This window comes from Calidris pugnax, unplaced genomic scaffold (assembly GCF_001431845.1).
Source record: "Calidris pugnax isolate Ruff unplaced genomic scaffold, ASM143184v1 scaffold95, whole genome shotgun sequence".
In the NCBI taxonomy this organism is placed as follows: Eukaryota; Metazoa; Chordata; class Aves; order Charadriiformes; family Scolopacidae; genus Calidris; species Calidris pugnax.
The window spans coordinates 4,762,445-4,789,044 of NW_015090885.1; the positions used below are offsets into that span (position 1 = coordinate 4,762,445).

General features: G+C 36.5%; 1 protein-coding gene across 1 annotated transcript in view; it reads left to right on the forward strand.

Moving 5' to 3' along the window:
• The window catches only part of CADM2 (cell adhesion molecule 2), a 416,144-nt gene that overhangs the window by 278,819 nt on the left and 110,725 nt on the right, over positions 1–26,600 (forward strand). The window contains exons 4-6 of the mRNA XM_014947137.1: positions 65–217; positions 2,630–2,767; positions 9,271–9,441. Of these exons, the coding sequence (XP_014802623.1) occupies positions 65–217; positions 2,630–2,767; positions 9,271–9,441 (462 nt within the window). The remainder of the gene's footprint in view (positions 1–64; positions 218–2,629; positions 2,768–9,270; positions 9,442–26,600) is intronic.

The window sequence follows — 26,600 nt, forward strand, 5'->3', positions numbered from 1 at the left end:
ATGACATATGATGTTTTGTTAATGTGCTGCTTCCTGCCTTATAACATGAATTTTTGTTTTTCAGCTCTGAGGGACAACAGAATTGAGCTGGTCCGAGCTTCATGGCATGAACTGAGTATCAGTGTCAGTGATGTGTCTCTGTCAGATGAAGGGCAGTACACCTGCTCTTTATTTACTATGCCTGTCAAAACTTCCAAGGCTTTTCTTACTGTTCTCGGTAAGTATAAATAGCTGAGCATAAAGAAGCAAATGTTAAACTTTCCAGGCTTTGGCAAATTATTATAAGAATGAACTTTTCCAAAGCTTGGCAGAAGATACATGTAAATGTCTGATCTTGTTTCACTGATATTTATTATTTCATATTGCTGTGCTGAAAAATAGCGCGTCTCTTACTATTTGTGCAGTAGCAGGATAATGAATTAGGGAGCACACAAATACCATGGTATGAATGCTCCATAAAATGGACATAACCTCTACATCCCAAGCGTCAGAAGTGCAAAGAAGGTGCATGTGTTCATCTCCTAACAATGTATTGCATAGGGCAAAGGGGAGAAAATCAGAAAGCATGAAATCAAAACGGGCTTTAGAGCTTTATCATTTTTCCTTAGCTGTGCATTTTCCTGGCTCATTCTGCTTTCTCTTTTTGTCTATAAAGTACATATTTTCACTGGGCTTGCTGCTTCTTTTATGCTTTATCCTCTAAATGCTCTGCTGTTTTCCCCAAAGGTTATAGATACACATAGAAAAGCAATAGATTTTGAGAGATGTACAGGAAATAAAGTTTCTGCCCGAAACTTTATATGATTCTATGAATGTCAGTAGCCCAATCAGCCGAAATTGCTATAGTTCATTGAAACACACCTGCGTACCTAAGAGGTTATATGATTTCAGAGATTGATTTTTATTCTTTTCTCCTTTTTCTGTCCCTGAACTTGAATCTTTCTTTCTTTTTGTTTTATTTTTATATGTAGACAGGCAGACAGTTGAATTTAATGGGACTAATGTAAGATGTTCTCTGTGCCAGTAATATTCCCATTAATCCAGCCAGGGAATTGGTTTTGTGCATAGGATGTGAAATACATCTTCCTTTCAGTCCCTGTGAGACTATTTTACAAAAATCTTCACAAGTTTGCCATTAAGGACAAAAAATACCCACTCAAAGCAGAATATTCTGGAATAACAACTGCCTAGGCCTAATCTTTTCTGTAGAGAGGCATCCTAAACAATAGGTGAGTAGTTCACCAGTTCAACATTTTAAATCGCAGAAAAAAATTGAAAGGTGTTACAAAGACAAAAAATAACATTTAGCCAATATTTTTAAACCAAATTAACTTGATTTTCACAGTTCTTTTAGTTTTACCTTAATTTTGGGGGAATTTTAATGCAGTTTTCCCAGTGTCACTTTTTTTTCATTTTATATTTGGAATTTGCTATTTAGAAGTAGCATTTGAAAGTCTTGGAATCATTTCTATCTGAGAAGGAGATATTTTCCATTGAAATGTATTACATCTTTTAATCAGATAAACTATCCTTTTATGTATTAATAATCTCTTTATTGACTGTTTTGTTATGGATTAGAAGATTTAAGTGTCAAGGTATTATAGTAGACACCATTTTCTGTCCTGAAAGAGAGGAATAGATTTATTACAGAAATGTACTATGCAATAGGTACTGCTGCTTGGTTTTTATGTACATAATATGTCATATTGGAAAAGAGATGTAAACAAACCAAATTGTGAAATACACAGCACAGGATCAATTTCTGTGACTGATCCCTTTATCTAACCACAGATATGAATGCGTCAAAGTGCTACAAATGCAAGTTATGACAATGATATTTTCAGAGATTTTAAAATTACAGTCATCGGTATCACTTTAAAATAAGTTATTCTTGTGCTTTCGGAAGTTTAAATATAATGACTAAATTTTCCAGCTCTTTTAATATTTTTTTTTTAAATCTTCCATGGTTCATTGAAAAACAACTGTTTTCAAATGTAATATTATGTGTGTAGTATGTCATGACCTCCTCCAAAGTCCTTGGATCCAGGTGAAGAAATTTCCATAGCCAATGGAATTGTGATTATACGTGTTGGTTTTTTTGGTTACGTCTTTTCTGAAGATAAAAGTAACTCCTGTATTTATTTTCATCTTCCCTTTTCCCAGGGTTCTGTTAAAACCATCATAATTCATGCTTAAACATCTGTTCTAAAATTAGATCAGTTCAGCTTTTTGTTGTCAGTTACGTTTTATTTTCACAGCTATAATTCTAATATACTTTGTCATCCTGCTTGCCGTGCAGGCCAGTTTAAACCTTACACATGCAAGTCAGACTAAACCTGCACACGCAGAGTATACTTAGGTAAGACAGTTTTTAGAATACAATCTGTTTCCCTTAGAAAATGAGATAATTTCTATTTTCTTTAATTCTTTAGAATCAACTACAGTTAAGATTGACAGTTTATTTGCAATAAGAAACAGAATTCACTGACATGCAATTTTGATAGAAGGCAAGGAACTAATTACTCTGTTTCCAGAATTTGAAGCATATGAAGAAGTGAACTTTAAGTTGGTCATATATTCATGGCAGCAGCTGACACTATCAGAGACATTTTGCTTGTTTGCTTATTAGGTGTTCCTGAGAAGCCACAAATTACTGGATTTACCTCACCAGTTATGGAGGGAGAGAGGATGCAGCTAACTTGCAAGACTTCTGGTAGTAAACCAGCAGCTGATATCAGATGGTTCAAGAACGACAAAGAAGTTAAAGGTATTTAAAAGGAATTTGATGTAATTTGGTCCAATTATCAAAAATATCTATTGTTTAGAATTATATTTCTTAATTCATGTTTGCAAAGTTTCTCATATTCAATCATTCAATTAATCATTGATAGTACATAGATAAGGAATTGATTGTAAATTACTGGAGTGAGTCATATGGCAATCTTAATTTTTTTTTCAGTAGGTTAAAACTGATGATTTGAATTGCTCTGAACTCTCTTCAGCATAATAAAATCAACAGTAGTGCCTCATAGAGAAACCTTTTATGGATTATAGTTATCACAGCCATACCACTCACCACAGATATTTTCCCTTTTCAGTACTTTTTGCCTTTCTAATGTGACATATGTCTGATTTGGTAAATTGCCAGTTTTATATTACCCTCCTCTAAGTTAAGTGACAGGAGGGGCAGAACTGTCTGGAGGAGACAGGAGAGTGCACTATAGAGCCTGGTCTCATGAAGAAGGGTTGGGATGTAGCAATTGAAGGAATCTCAGTTGGGAAACTCGGAACCTGCAGCTGAGGCAAAGAGGCCTAGAGTATGTGATGAGGAGCAGGGAGAAGATGGGCTTCAAAGGGGATGAGGAGAACTTCACAGGAACTGGGGGGAATTGGACAAAGTGTGCTGTAATCAAAAAGTCACCGGGTGACTGAAACCAAAGCTGAAAGCAAGGATTTGCCTTGAGGATGCAGTGAGATAGGAAAGAATTGCATATAAAAGATATTTATTTCTTTTCTGTCTTCTCTTTCACTTTGCATGTTTTTTACTTAAAACGTAGTTTTCTACTCCATATTCTCATAAATGCTGGGACAGTTTAAATCATATTTGGTGAATGGGCAGAGAGAGATTCCTATAACAGAAGGCTTAGTCACATCTACCACAGCCAACTGCGGTGCCCATTGTAGAGTATACGAATAAAAATTATAAGTTATTGGTATTTGTTGATGTCATCTCTATTCAGATCAACAAATGATTCAAAATCCACTTTTTCTGTGTAGCTTTTAAAAAAAGAAACCTAACTTTTATCTGCTTTGTCTCATATTTGTGTAATACTGTGGATTTTTTTAGCTCGATAAACTGCCTCAAGCAAAGTTACAACATTAATCATAGAATCCATTAATCTTCCTTTATTATTCTCTACTGCAGTTCAATATACACAACCAGACCCATGGTATAAAAATGGTAAATAAAGGGGATTGCAGGTGGTTGTCTAAGGAACCCAGTCCATTCTAGAAGCATCCTTAGATTTCTGATGAAAATCAGAATAGTGTTGAAGGAGACATGAATTTTAGGCTGGAATCATTTGAAATGTGTTTGAACACTTGTAACAAGGATAGAAAATGAGGAATCAGAGTACCATTCTTTCCAGCCACTGGGAAATCTGAGGAGATTGCTGAAAGAAAACGCAATTAAAAAGAAGATTTACAGCACAGCTAGCATACATGACATAGCATAGGTTCTGTCATCCAGAAAAGATTACAGGATGAATATTTATACTCAAGAAATGTAAAGATTGAAAATCACTCTAAGCAAAGTCAATACTTAAAGAGAACCGTTGGTACAGTTGGCCTAACAGCAAGGCAACACATCTGAAAATACGTTATTTTAAAAATTGTATTTTAAAATCTGGTGATTTCAGTTGACACATAATTGAAGCCAAGTAAGAAATTTGGTGATTTCACTCTTTAACTAATTTGCTCATCTCAACAGTTCCTAATGGGATGCTTTTTTAAAAGGGGGGTGGGGAAGGAACAAGGAAGATGTGTGGAAAAGAACAGTAAAGGGAAAAAGAAAAAAGCCAGAAATGAAAGGAAAGCACTGAGAACATTCATTTCATTTTAGTTTTCTAGGTCTTCTGAAGAGCACATTGCCATTTCACAAAGGTTAGAAATAAAATAACCTAACCAGTTTGCAGTGGCATCAGCAGAAGTTACATTAGCTTTGTGCACTGTAAAAGGTGAAATGATAAATCTGAGAAAATAGATATGAAATTATATGCTAATGCAGCTGACATTAAAGGTTAGGAGTTCGTCTGTCTAGCACCAGTAAATCCAATTGTGTTACAGTGTATTATACATGGTGCAAAAGAATATAAATGATGCATTGAGTTCAGAGTTGCACCAAAGGGGAAAAAGCCATTCTAAAATTGTAGCTCTTTTGCTATTACTCAAAAAAGGAATCATCATCCGGTAAAGGGATCCTGTTTGATAGAGTAAGTGTTAGTAATGAGACAGACCTAATGTGAAGCACTGAGTACCATACCTTTTACTTCTATCTCTCATATATGCACCAAATTAACAAAGCGATCTGCAGTTTAGCATTCTGGTGACATTTCTGGAAGATTATTAAAAAAATATATTGGAGAAGCTAAATTCATAATTTTTGTTTAAAAATTATCTATTCTTTCAACAGAATTTCTTACATGTTATTTCAGCAATATTACGTAAAAAAGTATTTTAGGTTTCAGGAAAATATTTAATGGATTTTTTTCCCCTAGCAAAATTTACCTTAAAAAATAAATAAATTAATCTGTTGCAACAGATTAAGACATTTTGCAGTAGTTTATATATATTTGGCATACACAAAGAATTCAGAGAGGCACTGAACATTTTGTCTTGATAAAACTCTAAAATGAAGACAAAAACCTTTTAGATAACAAGTCCATTTCATGGCAGAACTTGATTTTAAATGTAAACAAAAATGATATTTGCCTTGTAAAAACAGCAAAACTGTCCTTTTAAAAGATGGGTGTTTCTACATGGATGTTACTAATATGTACTTTTATGAAAAGTTGACGATGAACAATGAATGATATAAGTTCTATTTATTATTTTCACTATCAAACATCTATAGTTATGAGATATAAACTAGTATTAGTTAATACAAGCATATCTGTATGTGCACCTATCTGAAGAGTCACGGAAGCAGGCCCATAGTTGATCCTTAGACTTCATATGGCACAACCTCTGTTTAAAAGTTAGATCAGGTTGCCAGAGGTCTTCTCCAATTCAATTTTGAAAAATCTCCAAGGACAGAGATTCCTAGTCTGTCTTGGCTAGGTGTTTCAGTATTTGAAAGCCCTTATTGTGGAGAACTTTCATTATATGGAGATATTTCATTATATATGATCAGAATTTGCCTTGTGGACATTATGCCTCCACTTTTGCTGTACGCCTCTGAGACGACTCTGGATTTTTATTCTCTATGACCATGCATTAGGTACTTGAAGGTGTCAGTTTGATCTGGTTTTAGTCTTCTCTTCCTCAGGTTGAACAAACCCTACTGTCTTAAGCTGTCCTTGTACATTGTATGCTCCCAGGACTAACCATTTCTGTGGTGTTCAGCTGAACCTACTCGGGTTTCACAGAATCACAGCTCTTTATCTAGCAACTACACTGCTAACCCCCAAAACCAACAACCAAAAGCAGGGCCGGGGGGTGGGTAGGGGGCGGGGAGAAGCCCTTTTCCTTGACTTTAGTCACAGAATCACGGAATTGTCAGAGTTGGAAGGGACCTGTAGAGATCATCTAGTCCAACTCCCCTGCTAAAGCAGGATTGCCTAGAGCACATTATTCAGGACTGCATCCAGGCAGTCTCCAGGTTGAAGACCTCCAGAGAAGGGGACTCCACAACCTCCCTGGGCAGCCTGTTCCAGGACTTTGTCACCCTCCCGTAAAGAAATTTTTCCTTGTATTTGAATGGAACTTCCTATGTTCCAGCTTGTGCCCGTTGCCCCTTGTCCTGTCACCCGGAATCACTGAAAAGAGTCTGGCTCCATCCTTCTTCAACCCACCCTTTAGATACTTACAAGAATTAATAAGGTCTCCCCTCACCCTTCTCTTCTCCAGGCTAAAGAGTCCCAGCTGTCTCAGCCTTTCCTCATAAGGGAGATGCTCTAATCCCTTAATCATCTTTATTGCCTTATGCTGGACTCTCTCCAGTAGTTCTCTGTCTCTCTTGAACTGGGGAGCCCAGAACTGGACGCAGTATTCCAGTTGTGGCCTCACCAGTGCAGAGCAGAGGGGGAGAATGACCTCCCTTGATCTACTAGCGACACTCTTCCCTATGCAACCCAGGATTCCAACATCTTTCTTGTTCCAGAAAGCCCAAAACTGGGCCTCCTACCCTAGATGCAGCCACACAAGTGCTCAATAGAGAAGTCACTTCCCTTGACTTGCTGGCTATGCTATCATTAATGCAGAGCAGTCCCTTTTTAGCTTTCAACCCTGTGAAGGCATATTGTTGACTAATGTTCAACCTGTCCTCAAGACCCCTCGTTCCTCCTCTATAAAGTTACTTTCTATCTAGTCATCCCCCAATCTGTTTCATTCCACTGATTTCAAGAGAAAGTGCCTCTGTAATGGATGGGGTTTTTTAACCTTTTCTCAATGGGGTGTTTTGGAAAGAGAGGAGTAACAAAACAATAAATGAAAGAAAGGACTACAGTAGATGTATTGAAAAATTCTGTAAAAACCCTGGGTAAATATTCTGAATGCTAGCATAAAGTAACAGACCCAGTACCTGATTCCACTGCTTTTACACCCAGTTAGCCTATATTACAATCACACCTTCATTTTGCTATGAAGAAGCATCTAAGAAGATACAGTTGATAAAGTGGACAAGCTAAGTATTTCTGTTGATGAGGATGTCAGCAGCTTATAGAAGAGTATCACCATCCTTTTTTCAGAGGTAATTAACTCTACCAGTTGAACTCTTCCAAACAATAGATGTCTAGAGAAAAGCTTTTAAACATCCATTTAGGAAATTAACGGCTTTTGTTTTTCTAAAGGATTAAACATTCACAACATCTCACTGAAATTAAAGTTGTTGATGTTTTCAGGAGCGGTCTGTCCTCTGCCTGCAGTCAGTAAGCAAAGGGATATGTATATTACTTATATGCAGAAGGCTACCTATAGAGGTGCTTATTATTGAATTTGGAAACATAAGTCTAGGAACAAAATCTCATGTGTTTGTTTTAAATATTACTGAAGACATTTGTTGTTTGATTATAATAACTTTGCTTTAGCCCTGGTCAATATTTCTCTCACCTAGTGATCCCTAAATGTTAATAGTCATGGTGGTAGAAATTAAAACCTCTTAAAGCTTAGGAACTAACAGGCAGAAAAATGCTTGTATGCAAGAAATATTTTTTTCTTAGGAAAAAATGGAAATCATAAAACTATATGGTGTATTCATCTATCTGGAGATGATGAAAAGGACTACCTTTTTGATTTCAGAAGTATTTTTAATCTAAAAAGATATAGCTTAAACCATTTAAGATTTGCTTTCTAAAATTGATATTTCATGGAAATTTTATTTAGGTCATCTTCTTCTCTAATGGGATTTAGTATAATTTATAAAACTGAAACCTCTCACTTTTTCTTTTTTTTAGGACACAGAGGACATATGCAATCTTAATGTAATTTAATATATATGTTTATATATTTATATATGTCTTTTAAAACTTTCATTGTAACAAATCAATATAACTTTCTTCTTGCTGAAATAAATTAAAACCAAAAATATATTATAAGTAGTTTGGAACCAAGTAAAACAAATCTAAAGTATGTGAAAAAAGATCTCATGTTGCAGTTAATACATTAAAAGTTTTTGAAATACATTCTCGGCTTTTTGGGTCTTTAGGTCTGATCTAACATGTATGTTCTACTACAAAACTTTCTCAATTTGAACCTTAACCTTGAGCTGAGTTGAATATTTCTTAAGTATAGCTGCAGGCTCTCCACAGTCTAGTATCTGGGCTGAAAACTGTCAAAGAGATTTTTAACTGAATCTGCACAAAAGCAGTAGACAAATTTAGCATAATATAAAGCAGTGAGTGGAAGGTCTCTTGGAAATAATTTTACTTCCAGCCTTCTTGGGACTTGTCTGTAGATTCCAGTAAATACTATGACATGTTCTGTTTACAGTTGTTCATCAGCATTGATATCTGTACTTTGGTTTAGTTTCATTCAGAAATTAGCATAATTCTAGCCAAACAACAGAATAAGCACAGGATTGATGTGACTGCATGCATGCAACCCTTAGTTCACATGGCTTCAGTAATGTCCGTGTATTGCGTTACTATGAAAGATTATAGGCATGGATTTTGAAAATTTAATATTTAGTGACAGTGTGAATACTTAAGGGAAGTGAGGGTGGGAGAAGACCACATTTTGTCTAATGAACTGCAAAGAAATTTTATATCAAATTTGGACCTAGACATATAAGAGATAAAGATGAAATGAATATCTATTTCAGTGCAGTACCATGTAACCAATTTTAAAATTTTCTTTTTAAATATATATCTTGTGCTCTGACAATTGGAGCAAATTGAGGAATAAGTAGTCTAATTACTTTTGTTTTAAAGAGATCAATACAGATATGAAAGATAAGTTTTTTAACAAGTGTGATAGATAATTTAGCTGTCTAATGCTGGACTACTTTTCCTAGAAATATTGGAGACAAAATTGTTTGTTTATTTTTTCTTTCAGATGTTAAATATTTAAAAGAAGAAGATGCAAATCGTAAAACATTCACAGTCAGCAGCACGCTGGATTTCCTAGCAGATCGCAATGATGATGGTGCAGTTGTAAGTTGCAGAGTAGATCATGAGTCCCTAAACTCTACACCTCAGATAGCAATGCAGGTTCTAGAAATACACTGTAAGTAATACACAATATATATGCTTGCTTTTATAGATTTGTTTTGATACAGAGTTCCTTTTGTGGGAAAATTGTAAAAATCTCTGGTATTGTGCGAACAGATAACATCTTTCTTTTAGCCGTCTTCTCTGGTTTGTATTTGGTTGGTTGGAGTTTTCTGGTTTTTTGGGTTTTCTTACAGAAGTAACTTTAAAAATTTTAATGAGAGCTTTACCAGTGAAAACACTGTGGGACCGAGTTCCTGGTTCGCTTTGAGAAGTGGTAGAGAGGAAATGAATTGGTCTTTTTTGTTTATCATTGTAACAATGTGAAAGCGTTCTTAAAAATCAGTACCATAGTAGTTCACAGTTTTCCTTGAAAGTATCTAGAAACTTGAAACAAGGATATGAAGAAGCAAAGTTAGCAGCAGACTGCTTCAATAACTTTGAATCCTACTAATGAAACTCTTCATAATACTGTTAATAACACAAGCCCGGGAAGAAAAGCCCTTTTGAATTTGTCTTTAGGCCTTGTCTATACAGGATGTTACTCTAGATAATCCAAACTTCCATTGTTTTTTATCTCCATATATTGGCTTATTTTTTTCTAATAAGATTCCTGGAAACCTGATGTTTTCCACAGTGCATTGTTCAAAGGTGAATGAACCTGCCTATGTGTCTGTGCCCTACTCTGAAGTCGTTTTGTCCTTTGAGTTGGGTTTTTTTCACTTATAAGCTGTAATACTCTCAGGAGAGCACCTTTTCACCATCAGATGACATTTGCTTATTCGCTTGCATTATACCCACTGTTCTTCAGAGTACAGCTATTAGGATTTCTGCAAAACACCTGTACTTTTGATTGCCAGCTAGCAAAAACAGGCATCTGCAAGATATTGTCAGACCAGGTAAAGGGGAGAGACCTTTCATGAATCTGTTTCTAAGATAGGTGTGATCAACCTGTTATGAAACAGAGAAGCTTGTGCATAAAGCAGACAAGCCTCTAGTAACTGCAACTAGTTCCCGAGATACCATATCAAGGATTGCTGACATACATGGATTCAAATCCAGCTGGCGGCCGGTCACAAGTGGTGTGCCTCAGGGCTCAGTGTTAGGACCTTTTCTATTTAACGTCTTTATTGACGATCTCGACAAGGACATAGGGTGTATCATCAGCAAGTTGGCAGATGACACCAAGTTAAGCAGGGGTGTTGATTCCCAGGAGGATAGGGAAGCCCTACAGAGGGACCTAGATAGATTGGATCACTGGGCCAAGATCAATGGCATGAGTTTCAACAAGGGCAAGTGCCAGGTTCTGCACCTGGGCCACAATAACCCCATGCAGCGCTACAGGCTGGGGGAAGTGTGGCTGGAAAGCTGCCTGGAGGAAAAAGACCTGGGGGTTCTAACTGACAAGCGGCTGAATATGAGCCGGCAGTGTGCCCAGGTGGCCAAGAAAGCCAAGGGCATTCTGGCTTGTATCAAAAATACTGTGACCAGCAGAAGTAGGGAGGTGATTGTGCCCCTGTACTCAGCACTGGTGAGGCCACACCTCGAGTATTGTGTCCCGTTCTGCGCAGCTCAATACAAGAGAGATCTCGAGGTGCTGGAGCGAGTGCAGAGGAGGGCAACGAAACTAGTGAAGGGCCTGGAAGACAAATCATATGAAGAGCGGCTGAGGGAGCTGGGACTGTTTAGTATGAGGAAGAGGAGGCTGAGGGGAGACCTCATCACTCTCTACAACTACTTGAAAGGACACTGTAGGGAGGTTGGTGCTGGTCTCTTCTCACAGGTAATTAACGACAGAACGAGAGGGAACGGCTTCAAGCTCCAACAGGGTAGGTTTAGACTGAACATTAGGAAGGAATTTTTCACAGAGAGAGTGATTGGGCATTGGAATAGGCTGCCCAGGGAGGTGGTTGAGTCACCATCCCTGGATGTGTTTAAGGGACATTTAGATGCAGTGCTGAGGCATATGGTGTAGGGGAGGACTTTGTAGAGTAGGGTAGATGGTTGGACTCGATGATCCCAAGGGTCTCTTCCAACCTGAATGATTCTATGAATCTATGATTCTATATACCTTGTTTCTAAAGAAGGATATTTTGATAAGCATCTAAGACATGTGGTACATATAAAATGCAGTAATGGCAAAGGCACTCCATGCACAGAAGCTGACAGCATTGCTAAACATGCCATCTGCAAAAAAACCCCTGACAATTAGGAGGATGTGGATTAGCATCCACAAGTAATATGTACTGAAAGTAACTTTTCTGAAACATTCTACCCATCATTTTACTGAGTAAGCTCAAAGCCTTTCTTTACCAAATGGCTATTAAACACCTGCCTCCCCTCACATGTTCAAATGGCATCTGTACTAGAGACATGAACACTTAGCAGCTTTTTTTCCTTGAATTCTAAATCCCACAACCATCAACCACTGAGCTGGCCCATGCCTTCATTTCCAAATTGCTTGCTCCTCCTTCAATGCTCTGCTCAAGATGCTGGCACTACAGGAGATGAACCAAATTGAATGGAACAGTAGATACAGAAATAGGAGAGCTATAGGAGGTCTAAACTGACTCACAGTGGCTGCGTTGTAATGTGATTCAATTTAAAGACGGGGTGCTGGTTTGCGTGAGCATCATAAGATCGAAAGGCAGAGAAGCCTTTCTGTGGCCTCTCATGTATAAGGCTGCTTGAATATTTCTTGTTTACTTCCCATTTGCACCCTAGGTAGCAAGACACCACCTTGCTAAATAGCAGTGGGGTGCATCTTCCTCTATGCCTGTTGCTTTATGTTTTGAACAAGACCCTTCTCTCTTCGGTGGGTTCACTGAAGTTCTCTAACAAGGACAAACTGCAATGAGCATTTACAGTTACTAATATGTTTTACATTACTACCCCCTCCAACCTATCAAAAGCCACAATGCACAAGTAATTATTCTCTATCATTCCTGCTTGCTCCATTAATTTTCTACCAATCAATTTAATACTCTCCAACACTAATATAGAGTCATTATACCTGGAACGATAAGTGAGAAATCTGCCAAAAGAAGCTGAAGTTTAGAAGAGAGGGTAGAAATACCATTCAAAACCACGGAGAAAGCAGTATTTTATTACTGGTGACAAGGAGACTAACAGACTGTTGGTGTCCTTTTCCTTACCACCTACATCTTCGTGGTTAACATACTCAGAAATCTTACATTGGGCAAGTTTCTAAAGGAAACTTTGTAAAAAGAGAAGAGTCAGGGAAATAATGATATGGTTCAGCAGAGAGCCTTGAGGAAAAAGAGGAGAAAGGTGATTTACTAGAGCAAACCCAAAGACTCTGAATGGAGTACATCGCACTGGAACTGGGCCCCTTGATTTTATCCCTCTGGTATTTCTAAGCATTGTCATGGGTATTACTGCTGTCACTGGAAGCTGCTGACTTTTTTCCATCAATCCATAAAACTTCAAACATATAAGAAACATCCTATTTGTATTAATGAGAGGCAGGCTCACAGGACCCAATGTGAGCTGACCCGATATATCCTCAAAGCCACCTGTCAGCAGTTCAAAAATAGTGCTGACAAAACAGATGAATTATGGGTCCCCATGAGAAAAGTCAGGAGAATTTGTTAATCTGACGTCCTGTAGGCTCTGAAAGCACAACCAAGTAGTGTGGCATTGCGCCATAGGGCACTTGTTCTGAATGTCCAGGGGTATTTCAGATGAGCAGAGAACGATAAGCAAGTACCTTAAAATGGTCAAACAGAACAGCACAAGTGAGCATTAGTTTGGGAGAGAACAGATGCACAATGATTGGGCATCACCCACTAAAACTTCACTAGGTTTTTAAACACCTTCCTAAAATCTGAAGAATTTTATCTATAGTATATGGATGTTCCTTACAGCTTATCATCATAGGTTAGGAGTAAGGGTAATAAAAATAGTTTAGCCATTTCTGTCCTGTATAACTATGCTTGAAAATAAAAAAAAAGTCTTCTTTGTTTCAAGCAACTAACCCCTGACAGTGGCCAAAACATTGTGGCTTCATCAAAACACACACAAAAAAAAAGGCAAAGAAAAGGAAAACAACAGAACACTAGGAATTACAAGATTGTGTTTGTATCCAGTAGGTAGAAAAAACCCGAAAGCAACACAGTTGTTGGAATGACAGGTTTTTATTGATGCCTAGTGAAAGATAGAATAAAATTAAATCTGTCGTAGACGATGAGACTATATGAAACAGATATTTGTAATGAGTCCATGGAGAGATGTAGATAGAGGTGCTTATGAGTCCACACAGCTGCTTTTATCATAAGCCTTAATAGGAAGTAAACTTAAGAAAAGGAAAGCCGTTAATGCCATCAGCAGTGATATCAATATGGAATATACTTTATTCCCTCTTCCTCCCCTTACACAAATCTTAGCTTTTATTAGTGTGATAAAGCAATCAAATCAGCTTTTCCCAGTAGTATTACAGTACATGAAATGAAGCTGAGGACTAAACTTTTAAGATAAAAAAAGTTTTTATGTTCTTTTAGTATATATGTGTGTGTACGTAATAGAAATAATGTCTGAGTCCTTCTGCTGCTCTTTTCTCTTTTTCTAGTGGTTAGATCCAGAAGTAGAGATTACCTGTATTATTTATAGCATGACCAAAACAAGGGTCTCTTGAAGGATACCATGTCAGTCCTTATTTTTACAGGGCTTTCCAGATTAATTTTGTAGACTTCAAATATTAAAATAATGGGGATGTTGTTGGGGTAAGATACTGTACCCCACTCTAGACTGTGGAATAATTAGCTCCTCCAGTCCTTTGAGCTGTATTTATCACTAATTTATTTTATGTCCCACTTGTGCTTAATCCTGTTCATCTCTATGTCATGCTCTGTGCACTGCAGGGCAACCCAGTTGCCCAAGTCATTCCGTTGTGCTGAAAGGTTTGGTCATAATTTAGTTTCTGCTTGACCAGCAGAGGTTTGTGGTAGCATGACACTGCTTGCTGAGTTTATTTTTCCTCTGACCCTTACTGTCAACAGTAAACCTAAAATAGATTTTTATCCCCCGTGGCTGTAGTCTGAAGTTTGCTCGTCAGCCTAGCTGCCACTGATTATTAGGAAGTGTTTCTTGTAAGTGATAAATACAAATCTCAAAGGGATATTTTGTTTCATTGTTTACTTCTGCGTTCAAACTAAAGTAAGGATGCATTCTTTGCTCCTGTATTAAAGAATCACAGGTGCAATACTTCAAATTTGAAAGCTTCTCAGTACAGTATTTATGGGATTGTATACTGTAAGTCCTTACACGTGCTCCTGAAAAGACATTTTGAGGGCAAGTACAACTTCAGGTCTGCATATGGGAAGTGAGGGAATTCTGCTCATCCCTCCTCAATGTCTCAGTCGTGTTGTTTCCCAGCATCTTCACTTTCCTCCAGGTCTTACCTGAGCAGAAGCCAGCCAACATGTTGCTACCTACTGAGCAGTGCCATAAAATTACCCAGTGGTAATTACCTTACCTTAGTGAAGATTCTCTGACTACAGTAAATTACCCAGCAGACCTCAGTAAAAATTAATTGTGTAAGTCTGTCCCAGAGGCTGCTTTTGAAGCTTTAAAGTGAAATCAAATCATTTGAACTTCAAATCTAATCATCGTGATTCTAAAATGGCAGCTGTGATATGATCCTTGCTAACGGACTCCAATTTTGCTCAAAAGCTGACCACACTCCCAAATGACAGCACTAATAAGCTAAATATGTGTTATGTAAAGAAGTGTCTAGAGAGGCAATTTTGAGTAAATTCTATATTGGCAGACACAGATGTGCAGTGAATTGTCAGTCTGACAAGTCTATAGCCATCAGCTAACTTGCTTCTACAGGCTATTCCAACAGTGTTTGTGTAATAGGCTGTTTCGTCATTTGTGGGTTTACTAGATTTTACTAGATTCTGGTTTACCAGAATTTACTAGATTCTTTTGCAATAAATGTCCGAACTTGACTTTTAAAATTAGGCAGCTATTTCAAGAGAATGTTGGCTATTGTCTGGGAAATAAACTTATTGATTTTGAATTAAGTAAACAAAACACCTTGAATTCAGCAGACTACAGATAAGCAAATCAGCAATTCACTTGTGCAGCCATGTAGAAAATTGTGTATGTGTGTGGCTAACAACAGGGTACTACTGTGATTTCTGATGTATTAACAAATGGAGGTTTCTCTGACAACAGGACGGGGTTAGAATTTCTACTGGTATAAAGCAGAGTAATTTTATCAAAGAGCTGCACTATCTGGTGCTCACTAAGAGACTTTAGCCCAATATGTTTACTTGGATGGTTTCAAGGTTTTGTTGGAACCAGTATCTACAATTATACATTTTGAAAAAAATAAGTGAAAATATGTGAAATACAATATATATGTGTGTGAGAGAGAGAATGTGTGAAAATATATGAAATATAGTACTATAATAATGTATATTATAATCTATGTGAAATAAGGCATTATTAAAAAAGGGGTCATGTATAGTTGGCTGTTAGACCCTTTGTCTATGGAGAATGCCTAAAACACAATTGCATATCAGAACAGTATTTAGAGGAAAAAAAAATCTTCCTTAAATCTTAATGTTTTATTCTAATGAAGTAGTTACATTTTAAATATCTTAGGTGGCTGTGCAGGGTGACTATCACAACCACGGACTTGCTGCGTTTTTCAGCTCAGAAGGGGCAGATGTGTGCCCATGTAAAAACATACAGAATTGGACACCTCTCATAAAGTGTGAGGGAGCAGGGACAGTTTTTCCTCTTGCCAACATATGGTCCTTCTGCACTGTAAATGGTTAAGATATGTATCACACCTTCATTTTCTTATTTTATTTTTTTTTTCAAGTATGTCTTTCAGAACTCCTCAAGAATTTTAGGAACAAAGGCACATTTCCTTTTTTGGAAGTAGCTTGTACTGTCTAGGCAGAGAACATATTGTTCTGAAGTGAAGAAAATATGAGCGTTAAAAGGAATTTCCTCCACTGATGCTGATTTTTTTTTTTGGTTTCTGATCAGTCAACAGCATTATTGGTCATTCTCTTTGCTTATGACTATCTCTTCATTATAAAATTAAAATCTGGGAATATTTGGAATGATTGCGTACTGTCTCAATCTTTATATGGACAGTCTGGCAAGAGATGCATCCCTACAGTCAGGAAATGGTTTACTAACTAGGATAATGAGGTGTCACAGTCTTCCAATTTTTCAGTTATTTTTTAACATGCCCCCAAATATTGAGTCATCTCAAATAAATACAGATAGACTTTATACTGTGTTAGGAGTGAAAATAGCTGGAGCTGGAGTGTTTGTAAGAACAGAAACTTTTTTTAGCTCTGCCATGAAAGAAAATGTTTGTCTAACTACATCTTTAGTTGATAAACTTAGGCACACAATTCTCCTATAAATTCTGATACAGTGAAAAGATCTGGCCATAATTCTCCAGGGCCATAAAAGAAAGAACTTACTTGAGATTTCCAAATCCATGGTTTTGCAGCTCTCTATTCCAAATTAGCACGAGTTGCTCTCTTGCTATAACCATTTTATCTTAGAATAATTTAAGTGTTTAGGAACTGTGACATCTCAGAAACCTGCGGAAATTGTGGAATGCAGCCAATATCTCAAGCTTAAGCTTTCTTTCAAGAGTAACGTGATGACACAGATGACACATTCTCTGGCATGGGCCATCCTATTGCATACTTTTCATAATAAATGGCAAAGAAAATTTCCCTTTAAGGAAACAGATTTTTTTTTTGTTCCAAACAGATATATTCCTAATGCTTTTGTTTACTTTAATGCTTTATTCTTCGGAGTTCTTAGACTCGGCTCTAGGAACAAGACAAATGTAGGATTCATGCTCTTTTTTTGAGGAAACAGTCTGCTGTCATCATTGTGTAGCTACCTAGACCCAACCTTTTGGAAGTCACTAATTTATCATCAGTCTGTCATCTCTTGTTAGTCCTTCCACTAGGCAGACCTGTCAAAGCCAGGCAAGAATAATAGGCCACCAGAGGAATACCCAGAACAATTAACCCAGAACAGAGGGATACCCAGAACAAATGTCCCAGGCATCTTTTTTACATGTATCCTTAGCAATGAAGTATACTTCCCATCCTGAATTAATGGAGGGTAGTAACTGGTTAGTGTAAGATACCACCCAGTGTCTTGATCGCCTTGCTAAAGGAATATTGTTTTCAGGATGTACTCCACCTCTACAGAACAGGAGGTCTTGACCTCAGGTTCTCAGATCTCATCTTTTCAAGTGAGTTTCTCTATCTGACCTTCATCTCATGACTTAAATGGTCTTATTGATTAAAGCCACTTTTTGTTCCTGCTTAAAAAGCAAGAGGGTTATATTTTCCATGTGATGTTCAGAGAGGACCTTTGCCTCTCAGAAAACCTCTCTCTCTGATCATAGACAATTTCTATAAACCTAAGCAAGCAGGGATTTCCTTCTGTTTAAAGAAGCTGTTTAAAAGCTGGATATTTTCTTAAACAGTTAGACAGGTACCATTTCTTGAAACTATGCTATCTGAGTGTTGTTCCTGCTTCCCTCTTTCAATGAAGATGTTCTGCTGGACTGCTGTCATCTTGAGAATGACAGAATTACAAGATCTTCTAATTGACTCCCTGTTATACTGTGCGATAAGTTTACCCTTCATACACATTCAAGTTTCCACCCAAGACTCGCCCACGTTGAGATACTCTTCTGGTGTTTTACCCAAAAAGTTGTTTGGGGTTTTATTATCCCTGCATTTCAGTGTGAATGTTAATATGGACAATAGATATATCTCAGTGCTATTTTAATACTTTGGTAACCAGCTTTCTATTTTGTCTCCCTTAACAGTAGTTAAAAATAGTAATAACAAGAATGCAAATTAAAAGATAGAGCTTCAGTACAAGTACACCTCTTCATATTGAATGAAAAGTAAATAAGAAGTTATTCTATTTAATTATTTAGCTCAATAATTATGTAAACTCTGTGTTAATAAGTAAAATTATCTTGTTTAAGCTTTTCATATTAATGAATGCTTGAAACAAATGAAACATAAAGGATGGTTACTGTAAACAGTAAAGAATATCTGTGAACATGAAAGTTCAGTGCCACAATTTGCATGTTTAAATGAGATCAATTAGGTTAATGATGGATGAAAATAAGAAATCTACGATTTAAATGCAAAATAATTCAAAAACTCATGGGTCCATTTACTGCCAAACTTTCATCTTTCAAAGGGTCTATCTAGTTCAAAGGGTTAATGTACAATCCTGACCTTCCCTGTCTGGAGGCTTACGTTCAAATATGACATATAATCTAATATAATTTATTTCTCTCTAAAGTATTTCGTGGGAAAATCCACAGAGTGACTTGCCTACTCTGCATAGAAACTTTAAAATACGATGTGGGCACGTTATTCCATTTGCTTGTCATGTGTTTAAGAGGACTCAAGAAAGTTTCAAAGGAAGTTTGGAAGGGTAGATTAAAAGTAGGATGTTTAGAAAATAAACATAAAATAATTTCATTTCAGAGGAGTAAGCCTTTAGGCATAGGAAAGAGACAACCTGTGGTAAAAGGACTGAAAAGACAGCAGGCATAGCTACGCTGGTAAATGGAGCACAGTGAGGTTGTCCCTGAACCTGTTCCAAATACATTTGAACTGCACAGTGCTTTGCCCTGTGGAGCTACCAGCTTCGGTCAGTGTGGGGATGCTTCTGAATTAATGAGCACTGATGGGCTAAAAGCTGTTTTCTCTCTGGAGGGGTGGCTGGGGACAGCATCTTACAGAGTTTACTGTAGGCGTTTGAGGTTGCATAGTTAATTTGGTCACGACTGGCCACATGCCATTGTCATCAGTAGAAATCCCCACAATGAGACAGTCAAGTCACTGGAGGATATTCTTAGGTGGATATAAGAAAGAGAACAAGTTAACGCATTTACCTGAAAAGATCAGAAAAATAGCGTAATGGTGTAAAAAAAGCAGTGCAGCTGATTTTCTGTAATGGGAAACCTTTCTCTACATAAGGAGGTAGGTTCCAGAAATAATGGCCTATTCCAGACATTCCAGCATCAGTATCCTCAAGACTGACTGACTGGTTGATTTTTGAAGCTCCTAATCTAAGTAAAAATCAGTGATTAAAAAAATAATTTCTCTGTATTGTATTTTATAAGATGAATGCCTACATGGATATAATGTGAATATGTTAGATGATCTGTGTTAGAGATATGTAGTGGGAAGTTGAATTAACAGAAAAAAAAACCAGAAAGCAAGTTTTAAAATATACTTATTACAACTACTTTATATCGGGTAGCACTAACAGGACAGTAAAGGTTGAGTGGTTGATTGATAGTCTAGTATCTGAGAAGTTCCACATCAGGTCCCAATTGGAGCAAGAATTTTTCAGGTACATGGGTAAGATCCATTAAACTCCATGCTGCCTTTGAAAATATACTTCAAGTATTTTTTTCATTTTTTCCTAGCCTAGTCTAGGTGTTATTTCAAATGGGATCATCTTGTAAGGAGTCTGAAAATTACAGGTTCTACATAACTCACACCTCAGGTTACAACTCTGGTCACCTTCAGCCAGTCAACCTAGTGACAGAAGGACAACGTTGTTCCAGGCCTTAACTATAGAACAGGTTGGGATGCTGTTTATTTCCAAAACTAAAAACTAGCAAGCAGGTGACACAATTTGGAGGAAAGCATATATATTGTAAGTAGGACTTCCCAAGGAATAGAGGTTTGGTCTATTTGTATTGGGTGCAGTATACTTGTTTATAGGAAACAAGTCAAATGTTCATGCCCCCATACTACTGCTTATTTTTATCTATTTTATCTATTTTATATATAAATAGATATGTAAATATAATTATATATTTATTATATTTAATCTATTTTGTGTATTAATATAATCTAATATAGATAATATAATTTAATGTAGATTAATTTTTTATAGTGTCCAATATGTAATATTAATGTCAGAGAAAGGCTTGAAGGGGTATTTGATTATGTTGGGCATCCAAAGCTCTTATTTACTCCTTCAGCAGTTTTGGATGTGCTGCAATTCTGAAGCCATATTCAAGATGATTTAAATCAGACATAACAGAAAACTGAAGGCCTTAAGCAAAAGAAACTGAGGATGCAGAAGATAAAGTTACATTGAAAGGTTATGTACTGACTCAGAGTTAGGCATTTCTTGATACCATATGTGATTTAGGCAGAGGGTTTTTTTTTCTTTTGTTTTTTTTTCCTTTACTCCTTTTAGGTGACATGGCAAAAATGAGATAAAATATAAATAAGTTGGAGAGAGCACAGTATAAGGTAACAGAGATGTTAAATGGAACAAAGAGTTTACATATCTGTAGACACTAGAAAAATGGAGTCTGAAGAAGCACCATGACAGAAATAATTAAACAAGGTACAAGTTGTAAAACTAAGCTTCATCGCTTGGGTTCACTGAAGAAAACAAAACTGAGTTGCCAAAGAAAATATTATTTCTCCCATACCATCCATGTGTGCATGGGACTTAATGGATAACTAGGAAATCAGTGACCCATGCTGAAAAAAACATGGAAAGGGGAATAGCTGTATTTACATGGGCAGTGCTACTGATGCTAATTATTTTCATGAAGTGGCACACATTTGAATTGTGCTGACAGTGCCACTCGGTCAACCACTTAATTCAGCAGGGTCTACCAATATACCCAACGCAGTTTTAAGACCAAGCACAATGTAAGTAAGAATGATCAATGAACATTATATGAAAAAGGGAAGATAAGGTTTTAACAGATTTTAAATGTAGCAGAGAGGAACTGTGGAGCTTTGGTACTATAAGTCCATCTTCTCTTTCACCTTCCCAAAATCCCAAGCCACACATTATGTAGTATCACATTTTAATTACTTTCTTTCTTTTTAGCAATTGTGATAAAGGGTTATGGTAAGGCTGACAGGTGAGATGTTGAAACAGGCACTATGAATATTTTTAAGAAAGTACCAGATAATCAGTGTTCACCAAATTAGAAACTTAAAGAGTTTCCTGCCAGGTTAGTGCTTGAATTCAGGTACTCATAAATTACAAGTGTCAGGAGGGACTATTTCACTGATCGACCTTTCTTTTTCCCCATATTGGCATTTGGCTTGCTGTTTTGCATCCAAGAGAGTGTTTTTACACTCTTCTGGTACAAACTGCTATTACTTTTTCCTCAACAAACATCTTTTTAAAGTAAATTAAAAGAGATGAGATAAAGGATGATATAATAGTCATCAAAGAATCTCAGATAACAAAGGGACCATATGCTGTTTCTGGTCCTGCCTGAACAGTAGTTTCTAAAGGAGTGTAAAAAAAAGACAGAGGAATATCCATGTGGATGTGGTACCAAGTATCCACTTTTATCAAAGCTACATTTTTAATAAAATACTATAAAGCTTAATTTTACAGTATTGTTGAATACATTTATTGAAATTAAATACGATTTCCATGAAACAATCATTTGATTTAGATTGTTTCACACACAAACACTACGAATAAAATAATTTGCCAGATACATAATACTGAGTTTTTCTCTTACCTGTTTAAGCACTGAGTCATTAGTTATATTCTGAAGCAGAGCATCAGACTTACGTATCTCCCAGGGTAATTTGATGAAGTTTACCAAAGCAGGCTTGCTTTGCAAGTGCTTATTCAAAGCAATAGGGCACAGACAGAAGCCATGCTACTTGTCATTTACAAAAGCAGCCCAATTTGGGGGACTGCTGATTCACAGCTGTAGGATGCGCGCAGCTGGTAAGTGTAAAAGCTATTAAAAATGGTGAGCACTTTCACAGAGCTGATTAGAGCACTCCTCTCTCTTCTTTCAGATCTCATTTGGGATATCCAATTTGATGTTTATTTTTGTACATACTAGACCAGTTTGTCCTTGGAATTTGCTTTAAAAGTCTTTTTTTTTCCTAAGCTTAATTACTTAAGGCTTTTTAGAAACAGGAATAAAATTGTGTAGGAATACAGAATATTCAAGGAGTTTTGTAATTGCTATCCATATATGAAAATTATGATCTTCTCATAGTTTCTGGGGAAAAAAAAAGACCCATGAAACTGTCCTATGCTTACTCCAGTGCTAATTAATCTGGAAAGTAGATACATCATCATTTTCAGAGGTATCTGCTTATTTTATCTTTGCATCTGGAAACGATGGAAAGGTTCCAAGGAAATAAGAGAGAAAAAGCACGATGAAAAATGTAGACGGCTGTGACATAAATAGATTTCACAAACATGTTTTTTGAAAAAACAGACAAAATCAGATAGAAAATAAATGAATTAGTCTCTCAGGAAATACTTTAAAAATCTTATCATCTGGCAGCCATTTATTACCAGGTAGCAATAATCTTTTATTATCAGACTGTTAGATTTTTATAACATTTTTTAAAATGATAGCACCAGAACTGTTGTTGTTCACTGCCACAATAAAATATCAGAGAAATTTATGGAAGCTTTTCAATATTCAGAAGGTTTGTGTTCATAAAATAAAACTATGAAGTAAAGACATGCTATTGGTAGCTCGTAATTTAGCTAAATCTGTAAGAAGAAAAGTGTGTTGTATTGAGTCAATCATACTAATTTGAACTCTAGTATGAAGAGGAAATGGTGGTTAGTGTGCAAAAAGTTAAACAACAAGGTAAATAAATTAATTTTAAATGGCAGAGTAAACCAGATCCAGGCAGGAGATATTGCCACATGCAGTTATGTGATTATTTCAGAACTTAGAGTGGTCTGGGAACAGTCACTTGGCAACAGCAGGAAGGTAGGGTCTAATACATTTCTATCCCTTTTTGGTGCAGAAGGAAAATGTGTGAGTTTTCCTGGGCAGTAGCTATTGCTGGCTATGCAGACAGCTTGAAACAGTACCCCTCAGTGAGAGAAACTTACCTGTGGAGAATAGTAATATTATGATCCATTGCTCCTGGGACTCGTTAGAAATAATGCAGCAGGTTATGGCAAAAGAAGAGTGCAGTGAGCCTCACCAACTTACCAAAGCAGAATTTCATATATTGCAACAAGACACAGCCTGGTTGCTGAGAAGATGAGAATCTGCCTGTTATTCCTAGGAATCCCAACAAAATTTCCTCTAGAGAAGGAGAGAAATCTCCTTCCAGTGCTTCTGCCAAATGATCTGGCAGCCATGTATGTTATAGAATAAGACCTATGTATTTTGTTCTGTGGACTGCCTGGAGTTCAAGTAAGTGTTTCCTGAACTAACGAGTAGTTAATAAGACACGTTCCTTCTGTTGGTCCATGAAGATAAAACTTTCCCATTGCATTCATGGGAAGCTCACTGATCACAGAGAGAAAGATTGCTCTGTCACCAGGCATAGCTCTCTTCTGGAATGAATTCAATGACATATTTCTTATTATTGGATCCAATGCAGAATTGCATTGTTAAACAAAGCCTTTTCTTACTAGCAGTATTTCTAAGGCTTTTTAAATCATTTTGTATAGAAGAAAACTTCTAGTCACAAAAGGTAATTAAAGGTAATTAAAAACATCTAGTCATCATCCTAAAAGATTAAATCAGAAGGCAGTATCAATGTTTTTAGGAGAGATTTGAATAACACTTGTAGCACACCCTGATGTATTATGAGCACTCACTTCCTCTGACAAACCCACCAAGTGATGTGTTCATCCCCCCCCTGTATCAGTGTCTTTCCTATTACTGTTAAAATAATTTGCACTCAAACGCTAAGTCCAACAAGGATCACAGACTTCATTACAACTAACTCAGCTTCTTACTGCAGGTGGAGAGACATTCATAATATAAACTACAGAAAAAGACTCACCTTGAAAGAAACACATTTCAAAATCAAAGTACTTTGGTGCAAGCGTAGGGTCAAATGATGTTAATGGGCTGTTTTCAGTTATTTAGAACATGAAGAGAGAAACGATTGTGTTTGCCCTGGTTTTGAAATAGGCACCTCATAATTTGATTGCATGGAAACTAATCAGATGGGAAGGCATTGTTTTGGAGGTTTAATGATATTTTTGTAATATTATATTGGATAGAGGTGTACATTTTTATTCACAACAAGAAAAAATATTGGAATTGTTGTGCCTCCATTTCTACCATTTTCACTAGGTTTAGCTCTTTTGGTACTTGTTTGAACTTGGAAGACTAAATGAGACATTGTGAAAAATATAAAGGGCACAGAATCCCTTGTGTTTTAAGAAAGAGATATTTAGACAGCATATATCTATCTCACTGCTGTGTACCGTGCATAGAAGAAAGAACCTCACGAATCGATTTTTCTTCTTGAACCCCAGACTTATAAACTAAATAATTCAAGAGATTAATATTTCTCTATACACCTTATATATATATTTAACCTTACATATTTTTGTCACCAAACGTGACAGTTTTTCCGTGCCAGGTCTTTTAATAGCCTACAGACCAGAAAAAAAATCCATTCTCTGATGAAGGAACAACAGTGGAAACCAAGAGAAATGTGATTTCTTCTTGACAGTGTCACCCATTTCAGTAAAATTATGTCAACCAGCCTTCCCAAAGCTTTGAGACCAATAGTACTCTACATACTGATTGTTACACAGCAAATAAAATAAAAAAAACCTGTATTATATGCTTTGATTATGACAAAAACATGGTAGCCAGGTACAAAGAGAAGATCCAAACATTTTGCAAAATCACTGTATAGAATGCAAAACCCATGAATGAATAATACCATAAGAGACTGTCATTGAAATTCTGTACATCCCACATCTTCTTTTATGCCATTTTACTTTGAGAAGTAGTAGTTACAGACTTCATGCAATAAACACGTTTAAAAACCCAAAGACTTGAAGGGCCACTCCACTCATATATAATAGTAAGGTGCAGACATTAATGCCCTAGTTGAATATATACTCGTTACCTGTTTGGAAAAGGTCTTCATAAATTTGCGCTGGTATCAGTAAAATATCTAATATCTGCTTTCGGTATTGTGGTTGCATTTAGTGATTTTTAATTTTTTTAAAATGTTTAAAATCATTTAAACATTAAAAGTGTTGCAATCTTTGGCCAATAAGAAGGATACTCTGAGGGCACCCGCTCAAAGGTCTTTGAAAACATTTCAGTAATTTTTTTACATGTAAAGCCCATGAATGGATGTAACAAAAACTTGATGTGAAGTGTTGACAGAACTTTCAGTTAAACCTAGGAAATATGTAGGGAATATTGAAGTTTTATAGGTTTTTCTTATTAGAGTATTCTAATCTGGCTCTACAAACCTTTTTTAAATGTAAGTAAGATGAATGGTATATTGCATGTTATTTTGGCATTGAATGTAAATAGAGAAAATTTGTACAGTACTGAGTTACTTATAGAATGTGGAATGGGTTCATAATGTGGAATGGGTTAAGAATGTCCTCATACCTTTTCTTTCTTAGTGTGTCAGAAAATCCTGATTTATCCAAACTAGGACATGAGTAGACAAAAAAGCTTTCTCAGTTTCAAAGTGCAATCTTAATTCTATACCTGAGTGGAAAGGAAACCTTAGAATACCTGGTAGACCTCTGCTATTGCATGGGAAGTCAGCACAGAAGTCCTTGCACTCTTTGAAACAGATCAAACCCTTAATCCACAGGCTCTGAAGGGTTGGGTTTTCTAATCACTGAATTACTGTCAAATAAGTATTTTGTTGGATCTGATCTACTTAGCATGAATACTTCAGTACTCAGTGGAATAAGGAACCTCTTTTCCTCATAAATCGCTGTATGGGTTTTAATAACTTATCTAAAGAACTAGTCTTGATGGGCTGATTAACACTTCCCTAAAAAATCAAATTACCTCTAAGTAAGGGAGTGTAAGAAAAGCTTCCTATGATTTGGGGGTATGGCAGGCCTCTAAAATGTAGAATGTTGAACTGCAGGACCCTTCTTACTTTCTTATTTTCTTCTTATCATGTGGGAGTCTTCCTCAGCTTTCATGTGACTACTTTCTATGAAGAAATTTATGTGAAGTATTTTATATGAAGAAATTTAAGCCTGCATGTAACTTTATAAGGGCTTGGCTATAATAGAATATAAATACACGATGAACTCTCTCTTATTTCAACCAATGCAAAAACAGTAAGTGCATTTTAAAGAAACAAAAAGTCCCCAACCTTTTAGCATTGGAGATCTGATTAA